The 18,487-nt window shown below is 44.3% G+C and overlaps 1 protein-coding gene across 3 annotated transcripts; it reads left to right on the top strand.

Annotated features, from left to right (window-relative positions):
• Positions 1–438: 438 nt before the first annotated feature.
• Positions 439–17,115, top strand: E2F8 (E2F transcription factor 8). Of its 3 annotated transcripts, none has more exons than XM_084895495.1 (13): positions 439–694; positions 1,883–2,011; positions 3,870–4,148; positions 4,531–4,687; positions 6,391–6,705; positions 6,902–7,063; positions 8,773–8,910; positions 10,502–10,699; positions 11,015–11,102; positions 11,350–11,866; positions 14,662–14,794; positions 15,552–15,946; positions 16,343–17,115. In XM_084895495.1, exons 2-13 carry the CDS (start codon positions 1,997–1,999, stop codon positions 16,523–16,525), a joined length of 2,580 nt encoding a protein of 859 aa, XP_084751621.1. In that variant the 5' UTR covers positions 439–694; positions 1,883–1,996; the 3' UTR covers positions 16,526–17,115. The 3 variants fall into 3 exon arrangements, with proteins under 3 accessions (XP_084751621.1, XP_084751620.1, XP_084751622.1); XM_084895494.1 differs by having other exon boundaries at positions 439–706; XM_084895496.1 differs by lacking the exon at positions 439–694 and adding an exon at positions 1,132–1,627.
• Positions 17,116–18,487: the final 1,372 nt, after the last annotated feature.

Below are 18,487 nucleotides of genomic sequence, written 5' to 3'. Positions count from 1 at the left end.
CAACACCCCGCGCCCATCCAGTTTGGCACCAGTTGGCCAAGCCTCTCCCTCCACACACCAATTTCCTCTCGGAGCCACGGGGCAGATGGTGATCGGCACAATAATGCATGCCCGGGATGGCAGGGGGAATGGTCCCGGCTAGGGTCCGGAGGGTAGGTGGATGGATCTGGGGCTGGGCATGGGGTCGCGGAGCGCGCGCGTCCCAGTCCGGCGGCCCCCGGAGGGCCAAACTTCATTCCCCACCTTTGAGTCAGAGGAGGGGGGTGCTTGCAAATTAAAAGGAAAAAAAAAAGTTGCTGAACTTTTCCCCCAACACCGTCGTAGAGGCGGGCCCGGGGGGCGGCGCCTGCACGGCGATTCGCGGCCGGTTCGGGTCCGGAGGCTCGGATTGGCGCGCGATGCCCGGGGCCGGGAAGAGTGGGCGTGGGGGAGGGGAGCGGCCCGCCCTGCCCGCGGGATGGGCTCGCGCGGGGAGCGGGTTAATTTCAAATCGGGGGCTTGACTGCTCCTGGACGGTCACGCTACCACTGCTCTCCCGCCGGCCCGCCAGGCCCGCTCCCGGCGTTCCCTCCTGGCACCCACCTCGGCGCGGCACAAGGACCGACTGACCGCCCGACTCGCGGGGCTCCGGAGCCCGAGTGGGGAAGAGTGCCGGGGACTCCCCTGCTCAGATCCCGCCCGCTCCCACCGTGAGGTGAACTGACAGGTCAGCGGGGCGCCGAGGGGAGCAGCGCCCGGCCCGCCGGGCTCCGGGGGGAGAGGTGGGGAGGGCTGCGGCGGCGGCGGCGGCCGTTTCCCGCCTCTCGCTCCGCCGGGGGCGCGGAGGGAGGAGCTGGGCTCCCGCGCAGAGGGGAGGGGGCGGGCGAGGGGGAGGGGCGGGGTGCCGAGGTTCCGGGCGCGGGTTTGCCCGCGCTCCAGCCCCGCGCTGCTAAGGGGCGGCGCCGGCCACAGTCCGGCTTTCCGCGCCAAATTTTTAAATCGAGGGCGGAAGGTCCGGGCCCGCCCATGGCATCGCCAGCCAATCAGAGGCCCTCGGGTGGCTCTCTGAGTGGTCGGAAACCGTTGCCCTGGAAACCGCGAGGATGCTGTCCGGAAACTGCCCCGCGGGCGGCGCGCGAACCCGGCCGGGGGGGGGAGGGGGCAATTGACCTGGCGGAGGGGAGAGATCGCTGCGTGCGAAGCGTGTGGCGCCCGCGGGGCCGTACCTGGTTACCTTACAGGGCGCGGGCAGTCTTCCAGGGCGGGGTTCAACAACGTGAAGCGAATTGCCCCCCCCGAATAGCTAGCGCATAGCGCTTTGCATCTTTAGGGAAATCTTTATAAGAACTTGACTCATAAGGCGTTCTTTAAATGCCCGGAGTGTGTTTGGAGCGTAAGAACTGAATTTGGAACTTGCCTATCAAGCTATTTTCCAAGACTTTACTGCTGAGCCTATGCACGTGTGTGTGTCAGGGGAGAAATTCAAGCATCGAAATTCAGACTTTTAACGAGATACTCAGGGTCGCGTCACTACAGCGGAACCTAGGCTCGCGAGCTGTCTTGAGCCCTGACCTGTGGCTAGGTGGGTGCCTGAGCTCCGCTCCAGTCCGTTCGGAGGGCTTCCAAGAGTGGCCAGACTTCTCCAAAGGTGAGAGAGGGCTGTCCCTGGGAATTCTGTGGGTTGCTTGAAGTCTCATTACAGCGGATCCGTTTGCTGAAAGAATTTACGGGTGTTTGATGTAGTTCCTTACCCAATGGGGCTATCTCTGGTCTGGAATAGAATGTAAATGTAGATTGTCAGTTTTCGTTAGTCTGTGTTTCTGTAGCCTATGGTGTCCGTGAAGGAATTTTCAGTGGATCTCCTGCTTTTACTTTAATTTTGCTATTTCCTTTTTTCTTTTAGGATATTACATTTTAATAGAATTGTGTGGACCACTTGAACCATCAGGATATTTGGAGGGACTTCAGATTTTTTATTAAAAAAAAAACACCTCTAAAAGTATGAGAAATTTACAGGATGGAGACCGAAAAGGTACCTTTTTAACTTCAGCATTTATCCTTTGTTTTAAATAAATTATCATCCTGATTTAATTCATAATTTTTCAATATCCAATATCTTAATAATTTTGTATCCTCTTTTAGTTGGCTTCTATAAAAACTCATAGGGAAGGGAAATTTAATTTTTGAAGAGGAAGACAGTTGCCCAGAGTTAAAATAATCTTAAGTCTCAAAGAGATAAGCAGAAAGAAAAGTTATTTTTAAGAATAGTAAAATTTGTTAGTTTCATTATGATATTTCTGAGAATTTCTGAACAAAAGGAATTCAGTTAGAGCATTTGACATGATTTAAGTTTGGATTTCTTTTCAAGATAATTGTCTACTGAATCACCAGCTTCTGTAACTATAGGGTCTGCAAACACTCTGAGGGAAAAAAAATTTTTTGTGAAATTGCAAAAGAATTGTCTTGACTGGTGTTCACTGATTGCTAAGTTAACAAAAAAAGAAATGTGCAAATTTCCTAAAAGTTTTATATATTTGTCAACTGTGAAAATGGCGGGTTTGGCGGTTACTTTGATAGCCTGAGGCTAAGGAGAGTAGCCTTTAGAAAAATCCCTTCCTGTGTGAGCACCTCCTGGGTCCACATGCTCAGGAGGCTTTCCCATTGGAAACCGTACCTGTTTTTTTGTAAGAGTGCCATAGTTGGATTGAGGGTTCAAGGCGGGTGTGACTTCTCGAAGCCTGGCTGTCCTCTTCTGCAGAATGGGACTATAGGATTTGGTGAAAAGCACTTGATAAATCCTAAGCAGTCACAGGCATACAAAACAGTCCCATTAATCTTTGTTTCTAAAGTCACTGAGGAATTAGTGTGTCTCTATTCTTTCACTTATTGTCATTCCAAGCATTTTCTTTAAAAATAGATTGGAAGGATGTGTGGGGTCCCCAGTGTCCAAAAGTAGAAGAAACATGGTCTCCATTAGTCTTATTTCTGAACTGCTACTGAGACCCTCTTGGGTCTCAGTAGCAGTTCCCCTACTGCCGGGGAGAAGCTTTGTGACTTTGAGGAACTAATTTTATTCTCCATCAGTAAAGTGAAGGGGTAGATATTCAAAGGGCAGCCTTTTCTCTAATCCTACTCTTTGGCACTCTGGATTTTTACCAGCAGGTCTGATCACATGCTAGCCCTCATCCTCATTTTTCTTGGCTCTCTGACTCTTCTATATCAGTGGTGTTTTATTGAGCACCTACTGCATGCAGTCATTGTGTTGGATACACAGATGAATGGGACATTGTTTCTGCAATGGAGACCTTTACTTATTACAGCTTCACTTGTTGTGTTAGGGCAGTGGTCGGCAAACTCATTAGTCAACAGAGCCAAATATCAACGATTGAAATTTCTTTTGAGAGCCGAAAACCGACTTCTGCACATGGGCCATGAAGTTTCAATCACACTGTACCTGCGCGCCTGCACATGATATTTTGTGGAAGAGCCACACTCAAGGGGCCAAAGAGCCGCATGTGGCTCGAGAGCCGCAGTTTGCCGGCCACTGTGTTAGGGATAGGTATAGGAACTCTCTGCTATCTTTGCAACTTGACTCTAAAGCTAAAATTATTTCAATATAAAAAGCTAAATATATGTAAGTTTTGAAAATTTTTAATCCTTGGAACAAGAGATGAAAAAAAATTAAATCCATGCTTTGTTGCAAATTTTTTTTTTTTAAATGGGAGCATTAGTTTTAGAAGGACAGGTATCAATATCATTACTAATTTAATCAGCTCTGCAACCTCCTTTGACACTCTTTCCCATAGCAATATTCTATTGTATAATTTCTAGAGTCAAAAGCTATCTGATAAATCCTGTTTTACAGTGAATTTAATTATTGTTTAAACCAGGAAAATCTCTTTTGTGAGCCACATAAAAGGGGACAGATGAAAACACCTCTGAAAGAATCCACTACAGCAAATATAGTGTTGGCAGAGATCCAGCCTGACTTTGGCCCTTTAACCACACCCACCAAGCCCAAGGAAATCTCCCAGGGAGAACCCTGGACACCAACAGCCAACCTGAAAATGCTCATCAGTGCCGTGAGCCCCGAGATCCGCAACAGAGATCAGAAACGGGGGCTGTTCAACAACAGAAATGGATTACCTAAGCCCAAAGATTGTTTACACGTAGGTTTGCAAAGGACTGAAGGGATGTGGGGGGAGGAGAAGAGTAGCCATTGCAGAAATGCCAGCAATATAATGCATCCCCATCCCCAGACTGTTAGCCTCCTTCAAAGCACGGGAAATATTTGGGCCCCATCCATTGTAGCGCTGGGAATTCTGAACGTTGGACCATCAGCTCAAGTTTCCCTTTTAGATCTGCCACACAGCTATACTGGCTCCACACCTTATACTCCCCGATTCCTCTCCCCCGGCCCCTTCCCAATTCCCCAATTTTGCAGCTTTTTAAACAGCACTCGTACCAGTGTTAGTCATAGAATGCAGATGCCCCTAATATATCTGTCAAACTTGATTTCAGAATAAGACTTATTTACCTCTTCCTTTGTAGGAACACTTATCAGGAGACGAATGTGAGAAATCCCAACCAAGTCGAAAAGAGAAAAGTTTAGGATTATTGTGTCAAAAATTCTTAGCACGATATCCTGACTATCCCAACCCTGCTGTGAATAATGACATCTGTCTTGACGAAGTAGCTGAGGAACTCAGTAAGTATGCAAACAGCTCACTGAAATGGTGACTAAAGTGACTTCGTGGACTTAGTCCTTCAGACCCACACTCTTCTAGACAGTGTTTGTAGTGACACAAAGAAGGCCATAGAGAATTCTGAATCTTGAAAGCCCTATTGAGGAATAAAGGCATATAGTTTCCAATGTCAGTGAGTCTTAAAACAAGCAAAAGATCAAAATGGAGATTGCTTGGGACTGCATTTCAAAAGTTCTGCAGCTTTAAAGGAAGGCAGCATTGTTTCATGACTTGTTTCATATCAGCAACAGCTTGGAACTTCTCTCTTGGCTCTGTGGTTGAAAGGCCAGGCTGTGGGATGGTGTCTGCACAGGTTATGATGAGCATCAGCTTGAGTGGGGAGGAGCATGGCTTTAGCGCTCCCTGCCGCTCAATGCTATTCTGAGGACCAATGCGTTTTCTGAGCGTTTGGCAAAATTACTGTGTCCCCCATTGCCCCCTTTTACTCCTTTCTTTAAAGACTCAAATCTAGTTATTGGTAAGAAGAAGTCTAAGGCAGATTTGGGGCACCCTTTCAATCATGAAAGTATCTTAAACTTTAAAGAGATATGCAGAATATTTTTATATATGGCTACGGTATTACACCATAAAATTTTGGCGTAATAGCTATATAAAGGTTATATATAGCTATTTTTAAAGGTTAATTTTACTTCACATTTTAAAAATATGTGATAGTCATCGATTCACCTACATCATTGTAGCTATGTCAGATGTACTCTGTAACTCAGCAGGCATCTATTGATCGCCTACTATGAGCCAGGCAGTGTTGTAGCCACTTGTAATAACTTCAGTGAACAAAAAGGAAAAGGGGCTGCTTCTATGGAATCAACATTCTAGTGGGAGCAATAGACACTATTCAAAGGACATAATGAGAATTATAACATGTGTTAGTTAGAAGGTCATACATGCTATGGAAAAAAGAAAATGTGGACCGGGATAAAAGGACGTGTTTTGCAATTTTAAAGTAAGCAGTCAGGTCAGGCCTCAGTTTGACAAGGTGACATCTGAGCGAGGACTTGAAAGAACTGGGGTGGGGAGCCATGAGGACATCTGGGAGAGGGATTCCAGGCAGAGGAATAGCGCAGCACCAAGGCCTTCAGGCAAAGCTATATCTGGCAAATTCCAGGAACAGTAAGAAATCTCAGGACCTTATACCTTATAGCTATCATATGACAACTCTGTCTGTGTGTGTGTGTGTGTAAGAGAGAGAGAGAGAGAGAGAGAGAGAGAGAGAGAGAGTTGGGGAGTAACAGGAAAAAAAAAACAAAACAGGTTGCAAAGTGTGGTATTTGGAATATTAAAGATTTGATTTTGCCACTTACTTGCTCTGTGCCCTAGGGTGAGTCATTTAGCCAGCCTGAGCCTCTATTTCCTCCTCATTCAAGTGTGCAGTATAATACCTACATCACATGTTTAAGCTAAAAATTTCTTAAAGCCGCATGGCACACAACAGACCCTCAATAAATGGCATTTCTAATTCATGTCAATTAATTTGTACCCTTTGAGAGTAGAGACATGTCTTTCTAATCTTCACCCTCGTTGAGTGTAAATAAGTTGTAACATCCAGAACCTACTGACAAATAACCATGGAAGAAAAAAAGTTATTAAATTCTGTACACATTCCAAAATCTGATCCTTGTAACATGCAGCTGCTCGTTCTTTGTAGATGTTGAGCGTCGACGCATCTACGATATCGTGAATGTCCTAGAGAGTTTACACATGGTGAGCCGCCTGGCCAAAAACAGGTACACTTGGCACGGGCGGCATAATCTCATCAAAACCCTGGAGGCTCTGAAAATCATCGGGGTGGAAAACAAATACGCCGAGCTAATCATGATGATCAAGAAGAAGGAATATGAACAAGAGTTTGACTTCAGTAAGAGTTGCAGTATAGAGGATCATGTCACCAAGGCAAACACAGGCCAAAACGGGCATGCAGACATGAGTTTTGTCGAACTCCCTGGAGTGGAATTTCGGGCAGGTGAGAGCTGATGTTCAAAAGGTCTAAAGAGAAGGATCCTTAGGAAACACTGCTCTAAAGCTGCTGCTGCTTTTCATGTTAAAATGCCGCAGTTGTCAACTGTGTGGTCAGGCGGTGGTATTTTTAGCCTTGTTACTTTAGAAGTCACTTGTCCCTTCATGCATTTTAATTCTCTAATCCTCATCCTTCTTCAAAGCCTCTGTAAACAGCCGCAAAGACAAGTCTTTAAGAGTGATGAGCCAGAAATTTGTGATGCTGTTTCTGGTGTCCACGCCTCAGATAGTGAGCCTAGAAACTGCTGCCAAGATTTTAATTGGGGAGGACCACGTGGAAGATTTGGATAAAAGCAAATTTAAAAGTAAGTGCCATGACTCCGTGGACTTTTGGACCTAGTCTTAATAAAACAAAATCTCTGTTATAAGCTGATTTCCAAATATATTTGCTATGTAAACAGGTCTTCTCTAATTATGCTTTTGTATCTTCCCTTCTCCCCAGAAGCCATGGCCATCCTACTTTAACTAATGCATATGATCCAAAAGATAGGCCTATAACTGACTCCTCTTATTTGTCTGACACTTTGACTTATAAACAGTTTCTTAAAAGTTACCTGGTTTGCTACTGTAGCAATTGTCGCATTTTACTAGTATACAATCTGTAGTTGCCTGAAGTCTAAATGAGCAGTAAACTGTAAAGTGGGACTGGAACCCAGGTCTCTGCTATCTTCAGTCTCTCATATGTCAGAGTACAAATAACTCCTCTAAAATTGTCTCCAGAAGTGACCTGCAGTACAGTCGGTTTGCCAGTTTGAAAGAATGGTTTTGGCCAAAAGATTTGTTCAAAGTTGGAATAGGATTATAGCTTGGATTCCTAGCACAGAGTTCTGTCGTCACATCTATAACAGACTTTGTAGGATCCTCCATGAAGGGAGAGAGAGGGTGTGTGTGGGGGAGGAAGTGCTTAGCGGACAGGGAGGGGTGTGCTGCATGCCCATCTCGCCAGGAGGCATTAGCAAACCACTAAGTAGGGAATGAGGCTAGCCTGGGCATGCGACACTTTGGGGACCCAGCTGTACGGTGGGGAAGAGCCACCTCAAGCAACAGCAGAGGCTATGGGAACACCTGGGGCTGTCACACACACCCCTTCCCATCCCTGAAGAGCTGTACTGGTCTCATGAAAGGATATTCAGACATCTGAGGGTTGATAGTGGCTCTATCAGGATAAAACTAAGTAGAGAAAAAGGCAATAATGCCAACAATTGGCTTGGGAGATCTGCAATTTCAGAAAACACGTCCTGATACTACAAATGAGCTGCCTGCTTTTCTGAGTCACCCGTTTTTAGCTCTCCGTTTCCTTGGTTAGTCACAGCCTTGGAAACCATTCCAGGAACTAGAGGTGTGTAATTTGCTGAATCCCCAGGGAACTCAGAATCTTCTGGCGTGCCTAGGAAGAAGGGCTCGATTTATAATATTGTACTACCAAGCTGGAGGTTAAAGCAGACTATCTCTAACAAAACTTGTTCAAATATATAAGATCTGTAGAATTAATAAATCTAGTCTTTGCATATTATATAAGGACAGTCTTAACAATTTATAAATTCTGATGGGCTATGGAACTTTCCACACTTATGATATTAAATCAGTCTTATTGTTATAAATTCTCACAAGCAGGAAAGCAATGCATTTATTATTAATGCTTTATTTCTCCTGTTCATAAAATTCTTCTGAATCCTCAGTAGAAGATGACCTAGTAATGGTGACTTTTTGTCAAAAAAATCTGTGACATGTTCCTGACAGGGTGATCTCATTCAGTCGTTTTCCTTTTTCAACACAGGCTTCTGTCATTTCACAATTCAGTACCAGCAGTCACTGAGTCTTTTCAATATTTAAAATTACTTTTTAACTAAAGCAATATCACTAGGCTAACTTTAAAAGAATCACATTTTTCTCTGCCTGACATTGACGGTTAAGATCGGATGGCTTTTTGAATATATGAAATCCTTAAGAAGCAACGTCCTTTGATCTTTCATTATTCCATTAAGTTGTGTATATGAATTTTTTTTCTCCCCAGCAAAAATTAGGAGGTTGTATGATATAGCTAATGTTCTGAGTAGCCTGGATCTCATCAAGAAAGTTCATGTTACTGAAGAAAGAGGCCGAAAACCAGCTTTTAAATGGACAGGCCCAGAAATCGGTTCTAATCCCATTGGTATGTATCTGTTTTCTTAAATTCTTTGCTTCATTGTTTTGAATTAACGCATAATTAGAGATTGTTCTCCCTTCCCCTGCCGGCCCACACTCCACATGGAAAGAACATATATGAGATAAATGAAAAGATGAGTGCAATAAGGAAGGTCTGGCTGCTGGCTCCAGCATCAACCCAAGGTTTATACCCACCTCCCACACGGTGCCCAGGAGGTAGAATCTGAATGGGAAAGGATTTGGAAAAGTTGAAAGCACCACAAAACATAAGATACTATTGTTATCATTCTTATGCTTCTCAGTGACCATGACAGAGCCTGTCCACATGGAGAATATGAAATGAATTCATTCCTAGGTCAGTGTCCTAGTCTCTGTTTCAACTCTGGGATTCTGACACTCCATTCCGCCAAAGCTCCAGCACAGAAGTGTTAGAAAGTGGCGAGAACATGGGCCATCGAGGCAGAGGGAGACTTGGTGTCCAGTATCAGCTCTGCCACTTACTAGATGTGTGGCCTTGGGCATGTTATTCCTGCAAGGCTGGGTTTCCTCACCTGCAAAATGGGAGAACCGTGGTGCCTTTGTGAGGTTATTGTGAGGTGGGATGTAATCTCAGAGAGGTCCTTTGCCACAGGGATTTGTAGTGCAGGCTCTGGGGCCACCCTGGTGGAGTTCATATCCCAGACCCACATTCCACCAGCTGAGAGGCCATGCCTCAGTTGGTTAAGGTCTGAATGGGGGTGCATTTCCTGAGAACTACCTCCCCCGTGGAGTGGTTGAGAGTGTCTTGCTTAGTGTGTTCAGGCTGCTATAACAGAATTCCATAGGCTGAGTGGCTTATAAACAACAGAAATTTGTTTCTCACAGTTTTGGAAGTCCTAAGATCAAAGTTCTCGTTGTAAGCTCGTGTGAGGGAAGAGGAGCTCCTGTTCAAGAAGGCTCTGCCCTCATGACCTTAGCACCTCCCACAGGCCCCACTTCATAATATTATATTGAGCATTAGGTTTTGACATGAATTGGCGGGTGGGGGAGCACATATTCAGTCCACAGCAGTGAGGGTCACTGTATTTCAGCAGATTAAGACTCTACGGGATGGCTCCAGCCAATGTTGCTCAGTAGCCTGGAGCATCCTCTCATACACCGAAGGGTCGTGGTTTCGATTCCCAGTCAGGGCACATATTCCGATTGTGGGTTCAATCCCCAGTTGGGTTCATATGGGAGGCAACCCATCAATGTTTCTCTCCCTCTCCCTTCCTCCCTAGAATCAATGAAAAACATATCCTGGGGTGAGGATTAAAATTAAGATGCACAATTTTTTATATATCCATAAAAATTTTTTAAAAAACACCTGATAATTATGCCACACCACACCACTGGTTATAACTTACAATGGGTTTTTGAAATTCTAAGTGCGAAATCTTATCTCAGAATTCAATGTCTTATTTAGATAAAAGCCCATAACACAGTGTCTAGCATGTGATTGGTGATCTACAAATGCTTCCACTTAATTCCTAAAATCATGTTAAAACTGCACTTTGACCTTACATCCCAAAAGGAAGATGAATCGCCCACATTTGAACACCTGCCCTTTTCTCTTTTAGGTGTGAACTCCATCATTTCTTTCCCCACCTCGGGCATGGAAGTGAGGCAGTCTTCAATAGAGAACTGTGCCAAAAACCTCTTTGCCACACACCGGAAGCCAAACTTTACACGGCACCCATCTCTTATCAAACTGGTAAAGACCATAGAAAGTGACCGGAGAAAGATCAGTTCTGCTCCCAGTAGCCCTATCAACAAAGGTGTGTTTTCAATCATGTCAGGGCTCTGCTCTGAAGAATTCCTTGTTATCTGACTTTTTTTAGATCCCTATGGGACTTGTAGGAGAATTGTTTCCATGTCCATATGCTTAACCCTCCTTGAAGCCTAATTTATGCATGAATTAGACTCATTACTAGAGGATAAGTAGTTTGTGGGGGGTTTTGTTTAACTGCTGTGTGCTTTGGAAGGAGATGCATTTTTTTTGTGTTCATTGGGCTTCGGTGATCTGTCATCTGTGTGAGCATTTATTCTTTCGCTTTGACCAACACCCACACCCCTTCTTTCTATTTTACCAGCTGACAGTTCTCAGAATTCTGAACCCTTCCCAAGTAAAATGGCTCAGCTCGCAGCAATTTGCAAAATGCAGTTAGAAGAGCAATCAAGGTAGGTTAGCAATCAAGGTAGGCGGGATGAATGCCATAGCTGCATCATTAGGATTACTTACTTTATGTAAGAAAGGGCGCTAGCCTTGGAAACTGGGGAGATAGCCTTTTCTGAAACTCATAGCAAAATATTACAGAAACCATCTGCTGGTTTCATAAAAGCAAGGCTTTCAATCTGGGACAGTCTAGAGTGGTAGAATGTTTTAGAGAAAATGTGTTTACGTCATGTTTTAAATCTTGTCTTTTAGTGAATCCGGAAAGAAAGCAAAATCACAGCTGGCAGGATCTGGGCCCTGCAAGCCAGTGGCCCCTCTGGACTCCTCAGTGAATGCTGAGCCGGAGCTCCCCTCACCGCCCCTCATGCAGCCTCTGGGGGTGGTCCCTTTGTTCCCCAGCCCACTGTCATCGGCGGTGCCCGTAATCCTACCTCAAGCGCCTCCGGGCCCGTCCTATGCCATCTACTTGCAGCCTGCCCCTACCCACACCATGACGCCGCCCCAAGGCCTGAGCCCGACAGTCTGCCCTAACCCCTCTTCTAAAGCTACAAGATCAAAAGATTGCACAAATGGCACCACCGAGAAAGCAGCCAATGATGCCACCAAGCCCAATGTCTCCATCAGGCCCATGCCGGAGAGACACGGTGCACAGAATGGAGACACAGAACCTGCTGGAGAGAGAGGCCCAAAGAGGGCAAGCCTGCTCGAAGACAGTGCTTCCAAAAAGAAATTTAAAGAGAACCTAACAGGATTTGAAAATGTCTCCACTGTAAGTACACCCTTGCAATGTGCAAAGTGTTAGGAACTCCCAAATTGATTAGAGGAGGATTTGGTGGCTTGTGAAATCCACCAGAGCAAAGAGCAGTCTCTCAGAAGACAAGGAACTGTTCCTTAGCATCCGTAATGCAAACAAAGCCCCAAACAGCTAATCCGCTGGCTGGGACGATGGCAGGGACATTTTTAGCCTCTGGAGGAAGGGATTATTGGCTGTCTTTTTTAAAGCGCCACGGGTGGTTGTCCTTAGTCCATTTCTCCACCACACATTGGAATGCAAACACCTGTCATGAAAATCTTAAATAATTTACAAGCAGATGTAACCCCCAGTGAATGGCTGGATACGTGGGGTCCCGGTGACTCCTACTTTTAGGGTTTTCAGTGTATAGATTTTCCATGTCCCCCTGCTTCTTTTTTCATCTCTGTAACTTCATTTTGACCATTTCTTTTTAGCATGAACTGAGCAGAACAAAGAAAATATGTTAATTTGTATATTAATTAATTCAGCAAACCTTTACTGAGAATCTACACTTCTGAGGGTAAAAAGAGGACAGTATACAAATAACACAAACATCAATAAATAATAAGAATTACAGTGAAAATAACATAGGATGTGTACTAATAGGAAGAGGGGGTAAAATGGCTAATGTAGGCTAGATGAGATCATAACGTGCAAATAGAAATATGTCAAATTCATTCATCCTCCTTATTTAATAATTCTTTGTGTTTTTTCAAAAAGGGAATTGGCATTGTAGGCTAAAAGATGTTGTGATGAATGTAGTTTGTAGAAAACTGAAAAATAACTACTAGTGGAGTACTACAGGTTTTGCTAAAGACTTGAAAGAATTAAACCAGCAACTTGTGCCATGAGAGCATGATTAACAATAGCAAAATAGCAAAGAGGATTTGTAAAATCCCTAAATTCACTCGTTAATAATTTCTATCCCTGCAGCTTTCAAGGAACCTAACCAGTAAAGAGAATGAACAGTGCCAAGCATCTAAGAAACTAAATTTTAAATTTTGTGGTCCACTTTTAGCATTGTGGGTTCTGAACTTACTGGTTCCCAAGGAAAAGACAGGACCTATTAACAGCTAGATCAAAGTGTAGACTGTTGTTTTAACAATGTCCAGAAGAAAGATCTGGACACACACGTTTACAAGAGCTGCTGTCAGTCCTGCTCAGGGTAAGGCCGAAGCAGGCTTCTTGGGCTTTCTCTGTCTGGTCAGGTACCGTGATCTGGCAGGCACGGGGAAAATGTGCACAGCCTAACACTTGGGCCGTTTCCATTTGGTCTATAATGTTATTGTCTAAAAGCTTTTGCTCCATGATAGTTGAGTCTCATGTGAACTAATCCGTTCTCTTTTTTCACCTTAGTTTTTGAATTTTGGTGCCATGCCCTTTAGTCTGTAATAGTATTGCATGTTTCTTGATAATCATTAGAACCTCAAGTATTAGAAACAAATCTGTATTTGTATAACTCCTTTGTTCTAAATCAGGGATCAGTAAACATCATTCTGTAAAAGACCAGATAGTAAATATTTTTTACTTTGTAGACCATATGTCTCCATTGTACCTATTCCACTCTGCCATGGTAAAAAGAAAATGGGAAATCAGCTAGAGACAGTACATAAATGAATAGACATGGCTGTGTTCCGATGCAATTTTACTTACAAAAATAGACAGGAGGCTGGCTTTTGGCCCATGGTTTGGCAACCCCCTTCTCTAAATCAACATTTCTTAAAATGTGTTTTCTCTGAATTCCAATACAACCAAAAATTTAGTTGCCAGATAGCCTGGGAAATGCTACATGCTGGAGGCTCCCCCTTGGAGATTTACAATGCATGCCACTATTAAAGAAATTCTCTAATTAAAACACCATTTTCCTGTGTTGAATTCCCAAACATACTTGAGCATGCTTCAAGCGGTGCCTGCTTGCATCCCCTGAAACTAGGGTACCTCAGAATACTCTGGGAAATACCATTCTATGTAATTCAAGAACAATCTATAATAACATAACAGTGCCACTATGGTGTCCAACTGCATTAACTTGGTTCCCACAGTTAGCACCACATCATACCAAGGAGTCTGAGCAGGAATTAGGATGTCAGTATGAAAGGGATCTGCTGGGTGACTACTACTCTAAGCAGACCCAATGGTAGCATTAGGACACTTCTTAAGACCACTGAGGGCATTTAAGAAACACTTGATTTGTGCCCTGGTTGGTGTGCTCCATAGTTAGATCACTAATCTACACACTGAAGGATCACAAGTTCAATTCCTGGTCAAGGACATGCCTGGGTTGCAGGTTCAATCCCCGGCCCTTGTTAAAGCTGATGCGGGAGGCAACCAATCAATATGTCTCTCTCACATTGATGTTTCTCTCTCTCCTTCCCCTGCCTCCCTTCCAGTCTTTAAAAATCGATGAAAAAATATTCATGGTTTGTATGACTCAGGACAAGTGTTGGAATGGGAGGGAGGGATATTGTCTTCAGGGGGTTGTATAGCTGTCCTGCCTGTAGCCCTACTGTTTGGAAGCATCAGTCTAATGAGACAATCACAAGGTACATTACCGTGTTTCCCCGAAAATAAGGCATTCTCCGAAAATAAAACCTAGCGCATGGAAAGATAAGACATCCCCTGAAAATAAGACCTAGGGCAACTTTGGGAGAAAAAATTAATATAAGACACTGTCTTATTTTCGGGGAAACAGGGTAGTCCTGGAAGAGACACAGGGCCGTTTTTCTTCTAGTATTTGTGTGTAAAATAAACCCTTCCTCCTCTTTTTCTAGACACTGTTCCCATCAGGATACCTAATCCCTCTTACCCAGTGCGCAAACCTGGGGGCAGAGTCCCTTTTGCCTAGTAAAGACAACTCAGGTACATTTTCCCCAAACCACAGGATCTACAGCTCCCCGATTGCAGGTGAGTGTACATCAAGCATTTATTCAAACACTAGGGGCCCGGTGCATAAATTTGTGCACCTTGAAAAGAACAATGGGCCACGAGGCTGCAGTGAGCACAGGGGCAGGTCTTGGCTCATCCTCTGAGCCCCTACCAGTGGCTCCTGCTGTGGCCCCCAGTCTCCTCTCTGTTGTCAGCCAGGCTCCCGCTTCCACTGCTCCCATGCGTTGATGGTGCCAGCCCTGCTCGCACCCGCTGACAGTGTGATTGATTGGGGCTGGTGCCAGCAGTATGAGCAGGGCCAGTGCCATCAGCAGGTGCAAGCAGTGGTTGCTGCCCCGATTGCCCCTCAGGATGGGGTTGGGGGGTAGAGAAGCCCTCAGGGGCGATCAGGGCTGGCAGTGGGTGTGAACAGGGCTGTTGCCGGCAGCAGGTGCCAGCACCGGGTGGGACCGAGGTGCACGGGAGCAAAGAATTTTCAGTAACCACCAGAGACTCTCCCCGATGACAGCAACCGGTGCCCCACCTTGGTTTGGCACCCCTGCTCACCTGCTTCACCATCCCGCCGCAGCCAACTCCCGCCATGTTCTGCATGCGCCCCCCTGGTGTCAGCGCACATCATAGCAACCAGTTGTTCAATTGTTCCACCATTCAATCTACTTGCATATTAGGGTTTTATATATATGTAGATGGGTCAGTCTCAAGTTCATTTAAGCCTTGTAAGCTTCTTGGACAAATGCCTGTGCTTTTAAGATATTTTCCCTCCTTTTCTTCCCAGGTGTTATTCCAGTGACATCATCTGAACTCACTGCTGTTAATTTTCCCTCTTTTCATGTAACACCTTTGAAGCTAATGGTCTCACCAACTTCCGTGGCGGCCATACCTGTAGGGAACAGCCCGGCTCTCACTTCGAGCCACCCCATTCCCGTCCAGCACCCAAACTCGGCCATTGTAAACTTCACCCTGCAGCACTTGGGGCTCATCTCCCCCAGTGTGCAGGTGGCTGCCAGCTCTGGGCCCGGAATTCTTCCCATGTCTCCAAGAATAGAGGCTGTTAGTGTCGTACCAGAACATGCAGGCACTCAGCAAGGAAGGGCCACCCGGTATAACTCTCCGGTCCTGGGCCAGAACCAACTGAATGGACAGTCCATTGCTGTGATGGGGGCACAGCAGGTAAAAGTATTTCCACTTATTTTTTTCCTGGGGTTATTAAGTCCCAAATGTCAGTGTCCTGGTTATTAAGTCCCAAATGTCAGACTTGCTTTTGTTTTTCTTTGGAGAGGGAAAGGGTGGGGGAGTGAGGAGGCTGAAGGCCTGCCTGCTCTCCAAGCCTGGAAAAAGTGTACAAGGAATCCATATTACTGCTTTACTGTGAGCTTTTCTTGCCTTAACAAAAATAGCTGAGAATGGAAAATTCATCCAGGCTTACCTAGCCGATTTCAAAGTATGCTGGGCTTCCACATGTGACATGGCCTTCCAGTCCAGTCTCGTAAATGCTACTTGAGTTAGAGCATACCTGTCTGTGGTGCGGGTTTGACTTCCTTTTTCCATTCCTCTCTTTCCGATCAGCCTGTTCCAGTAACACCCAAAGGGTCACAGTTAGTGGCCGAAAGTTTCTTCCGTACCCCAGGTGGACCAGTGAAATCGATGGGCTCACCCGGCATGGATTTTGATGGTGCTAATGAAACCTCCATAGAAGCTCTCTTTGTCCCACAGCGGAAACTGGAAGTCTCAACGGAAGATGTCCATTAATTGACAAATTTGGCTTCATTTAATTTCCTAAAGAGTTGTTTAATAGAGAAGATGTATTCAGACTCATTTGGAGAACACATTCCCTGAAAATACTGTAAATATGTTGAGGGTTTACTTAATTTCAAAACAAACACTTATTTTCTTACGCATATATATATATATATATATATATATATATATATATTTGTATTAAGCTAAATTCATAAGTAATCCTAAAAAATAAAAGTAAAATGTTGAACCAAGGTATATTAACTTCTAGGGAAAAAGAATGAATTATTTCACCTGTGCCTATACCATTATGAAAAGTAACTGTATTAAAGTTTACTTCCCATTGAGTGAATATGTGACATGCCTAACACAGCATTCTCTTAAACTTTGCACAAAGAAAAAGCTGTGATGTATAATGTATTTTTAAATAGGACTATAGCTATATTTTTCTGTAATTTTAATCTGATTTTGTTGCAGTCTGTCTTTGTAAAGTTTGCAACAATCCTCAATCAAGTCTATGGAAAAATTATTTATAAATGTACTTTTAATCATAAATTGTTGAAATTAAAACTTTTCTAAAATGTATTTAACATTTTCATTTGGCCAATTAGGGCACTGTGGGAAGAAAATGAAAACTCATCTAACTGACCTCAAGGGCAAATTCTTGGTGTGGAGCATCATTCCTCCTGAGTCCCCTTAGACACTCAAAGTTTACCAAATGTTCCTACATTCTGTCTCTCGTGTGATCTTCCATTGGCTTCATTTTTATAGAAATGAAAATGGCTTCAGAGATTCTGCTGCTCGGTCAAGGTCACCAAGCTAAGTCTCATGTGTTTCCCTTCATACCTAGGGAGGTTAGAAATGAAAGGGGGATCTGGGGTGCTCACTACCCTGCCCTGACACCACCAGCATCTACCCCAGGCCTCCTGCTGTCTACATGGGAGGAGCTGTGATATGGACCTCTTACCACACTTTCCAAATGACCCAGCTCCAGGGAGGGAAAGTAGCGGTTTCTAATTTTCTCCACACTAAATCCCTCGAGCTCCAAGAGAAGACATGAGTTACAATGTGCTGAGTGCACATCTCCTTGCCCTTCCTTTGTTATGGGATGAATTGCAACTTGAGAATTGACACGTGTTAAAGGATCATCATCATATCTATTTCCCACTTGTTTTCTGTATGCCGGGCACTGTGTTACTCGGTTTTTAAAGCTACTCCCTCTATAAACTGGGACTATGAGGTCACTGAGGCTCTCAAAAAAGCAATAAGTCCAGAGTCACACCCTCTTTGTCCATTACCCACCTGCCTCCATATGCAAGCCTAGCAACTGGTAGAAACCAAGCACATTGTATCAGGAAAATCTGAGCATTTATAAGGTCACCCCTTTCAAATATACTTTTTTTTTTTTTTTTTTTTACATAACCAAGTACAGCTAAAAGGGGAGAGATTTTCACATTATCCCCTCTTCCTTTTCACCACTAGAAAACCAATACAAGCTATTCCAAAGTGCCTCTGCCTTTTACACTACTTGAAAGACATGTGAATGGTTCCTGATAGAAGAAATGGCTCCTGCTTTTAGGTGCTTATTTATACAATACAAGGGGTGGGCAAAAAAAGGTTTAGAGTTGTCATAATAAGTTTATAAGAATAAACTTTAGTGTACTCACAATTGTAAACTTACTTTTGCTCACCCATGTATAGTTGAGGGAGACAATACATATGTGTGAATAAATGAAAGAATTTTCATGCAATAAAAAAAAAAAATTACCAAATGGTAAATACAAAAGATATAGTTCACTGGAGGCTACTGTATGGACAACTTTGAGGGAAACACCAACTAGAAGCTCTTTACATCCCTCCCCTTCCCTATCACGGAGCTGGAGAGGTTGGAGGCCTGGGTGCTGTTCTGCACTCCCTCAGTTTTCCACATGAAATACCTCCCCAGGATTGACATTTAGGGAAACCAGATGCACA

The sequence above is a fragment of the Pipistrellus hanaki genome (genome assembly GCF_964339955.1).
Source record: "Pipistrellus hanaki genome assembly, chromosome: 9".
Classification (NCBI taxonomy): Eukaryota; Metazoa; Chordata; class Mammalia; order Chiroptera; family Vespertilionidae; genus Pipistrellus; species Pipistrellus hanaki.
Note: the sequence above shows the minus strand (reverse complement) of the source record. Positions and strands in the feature narration are given on the sequence as shown.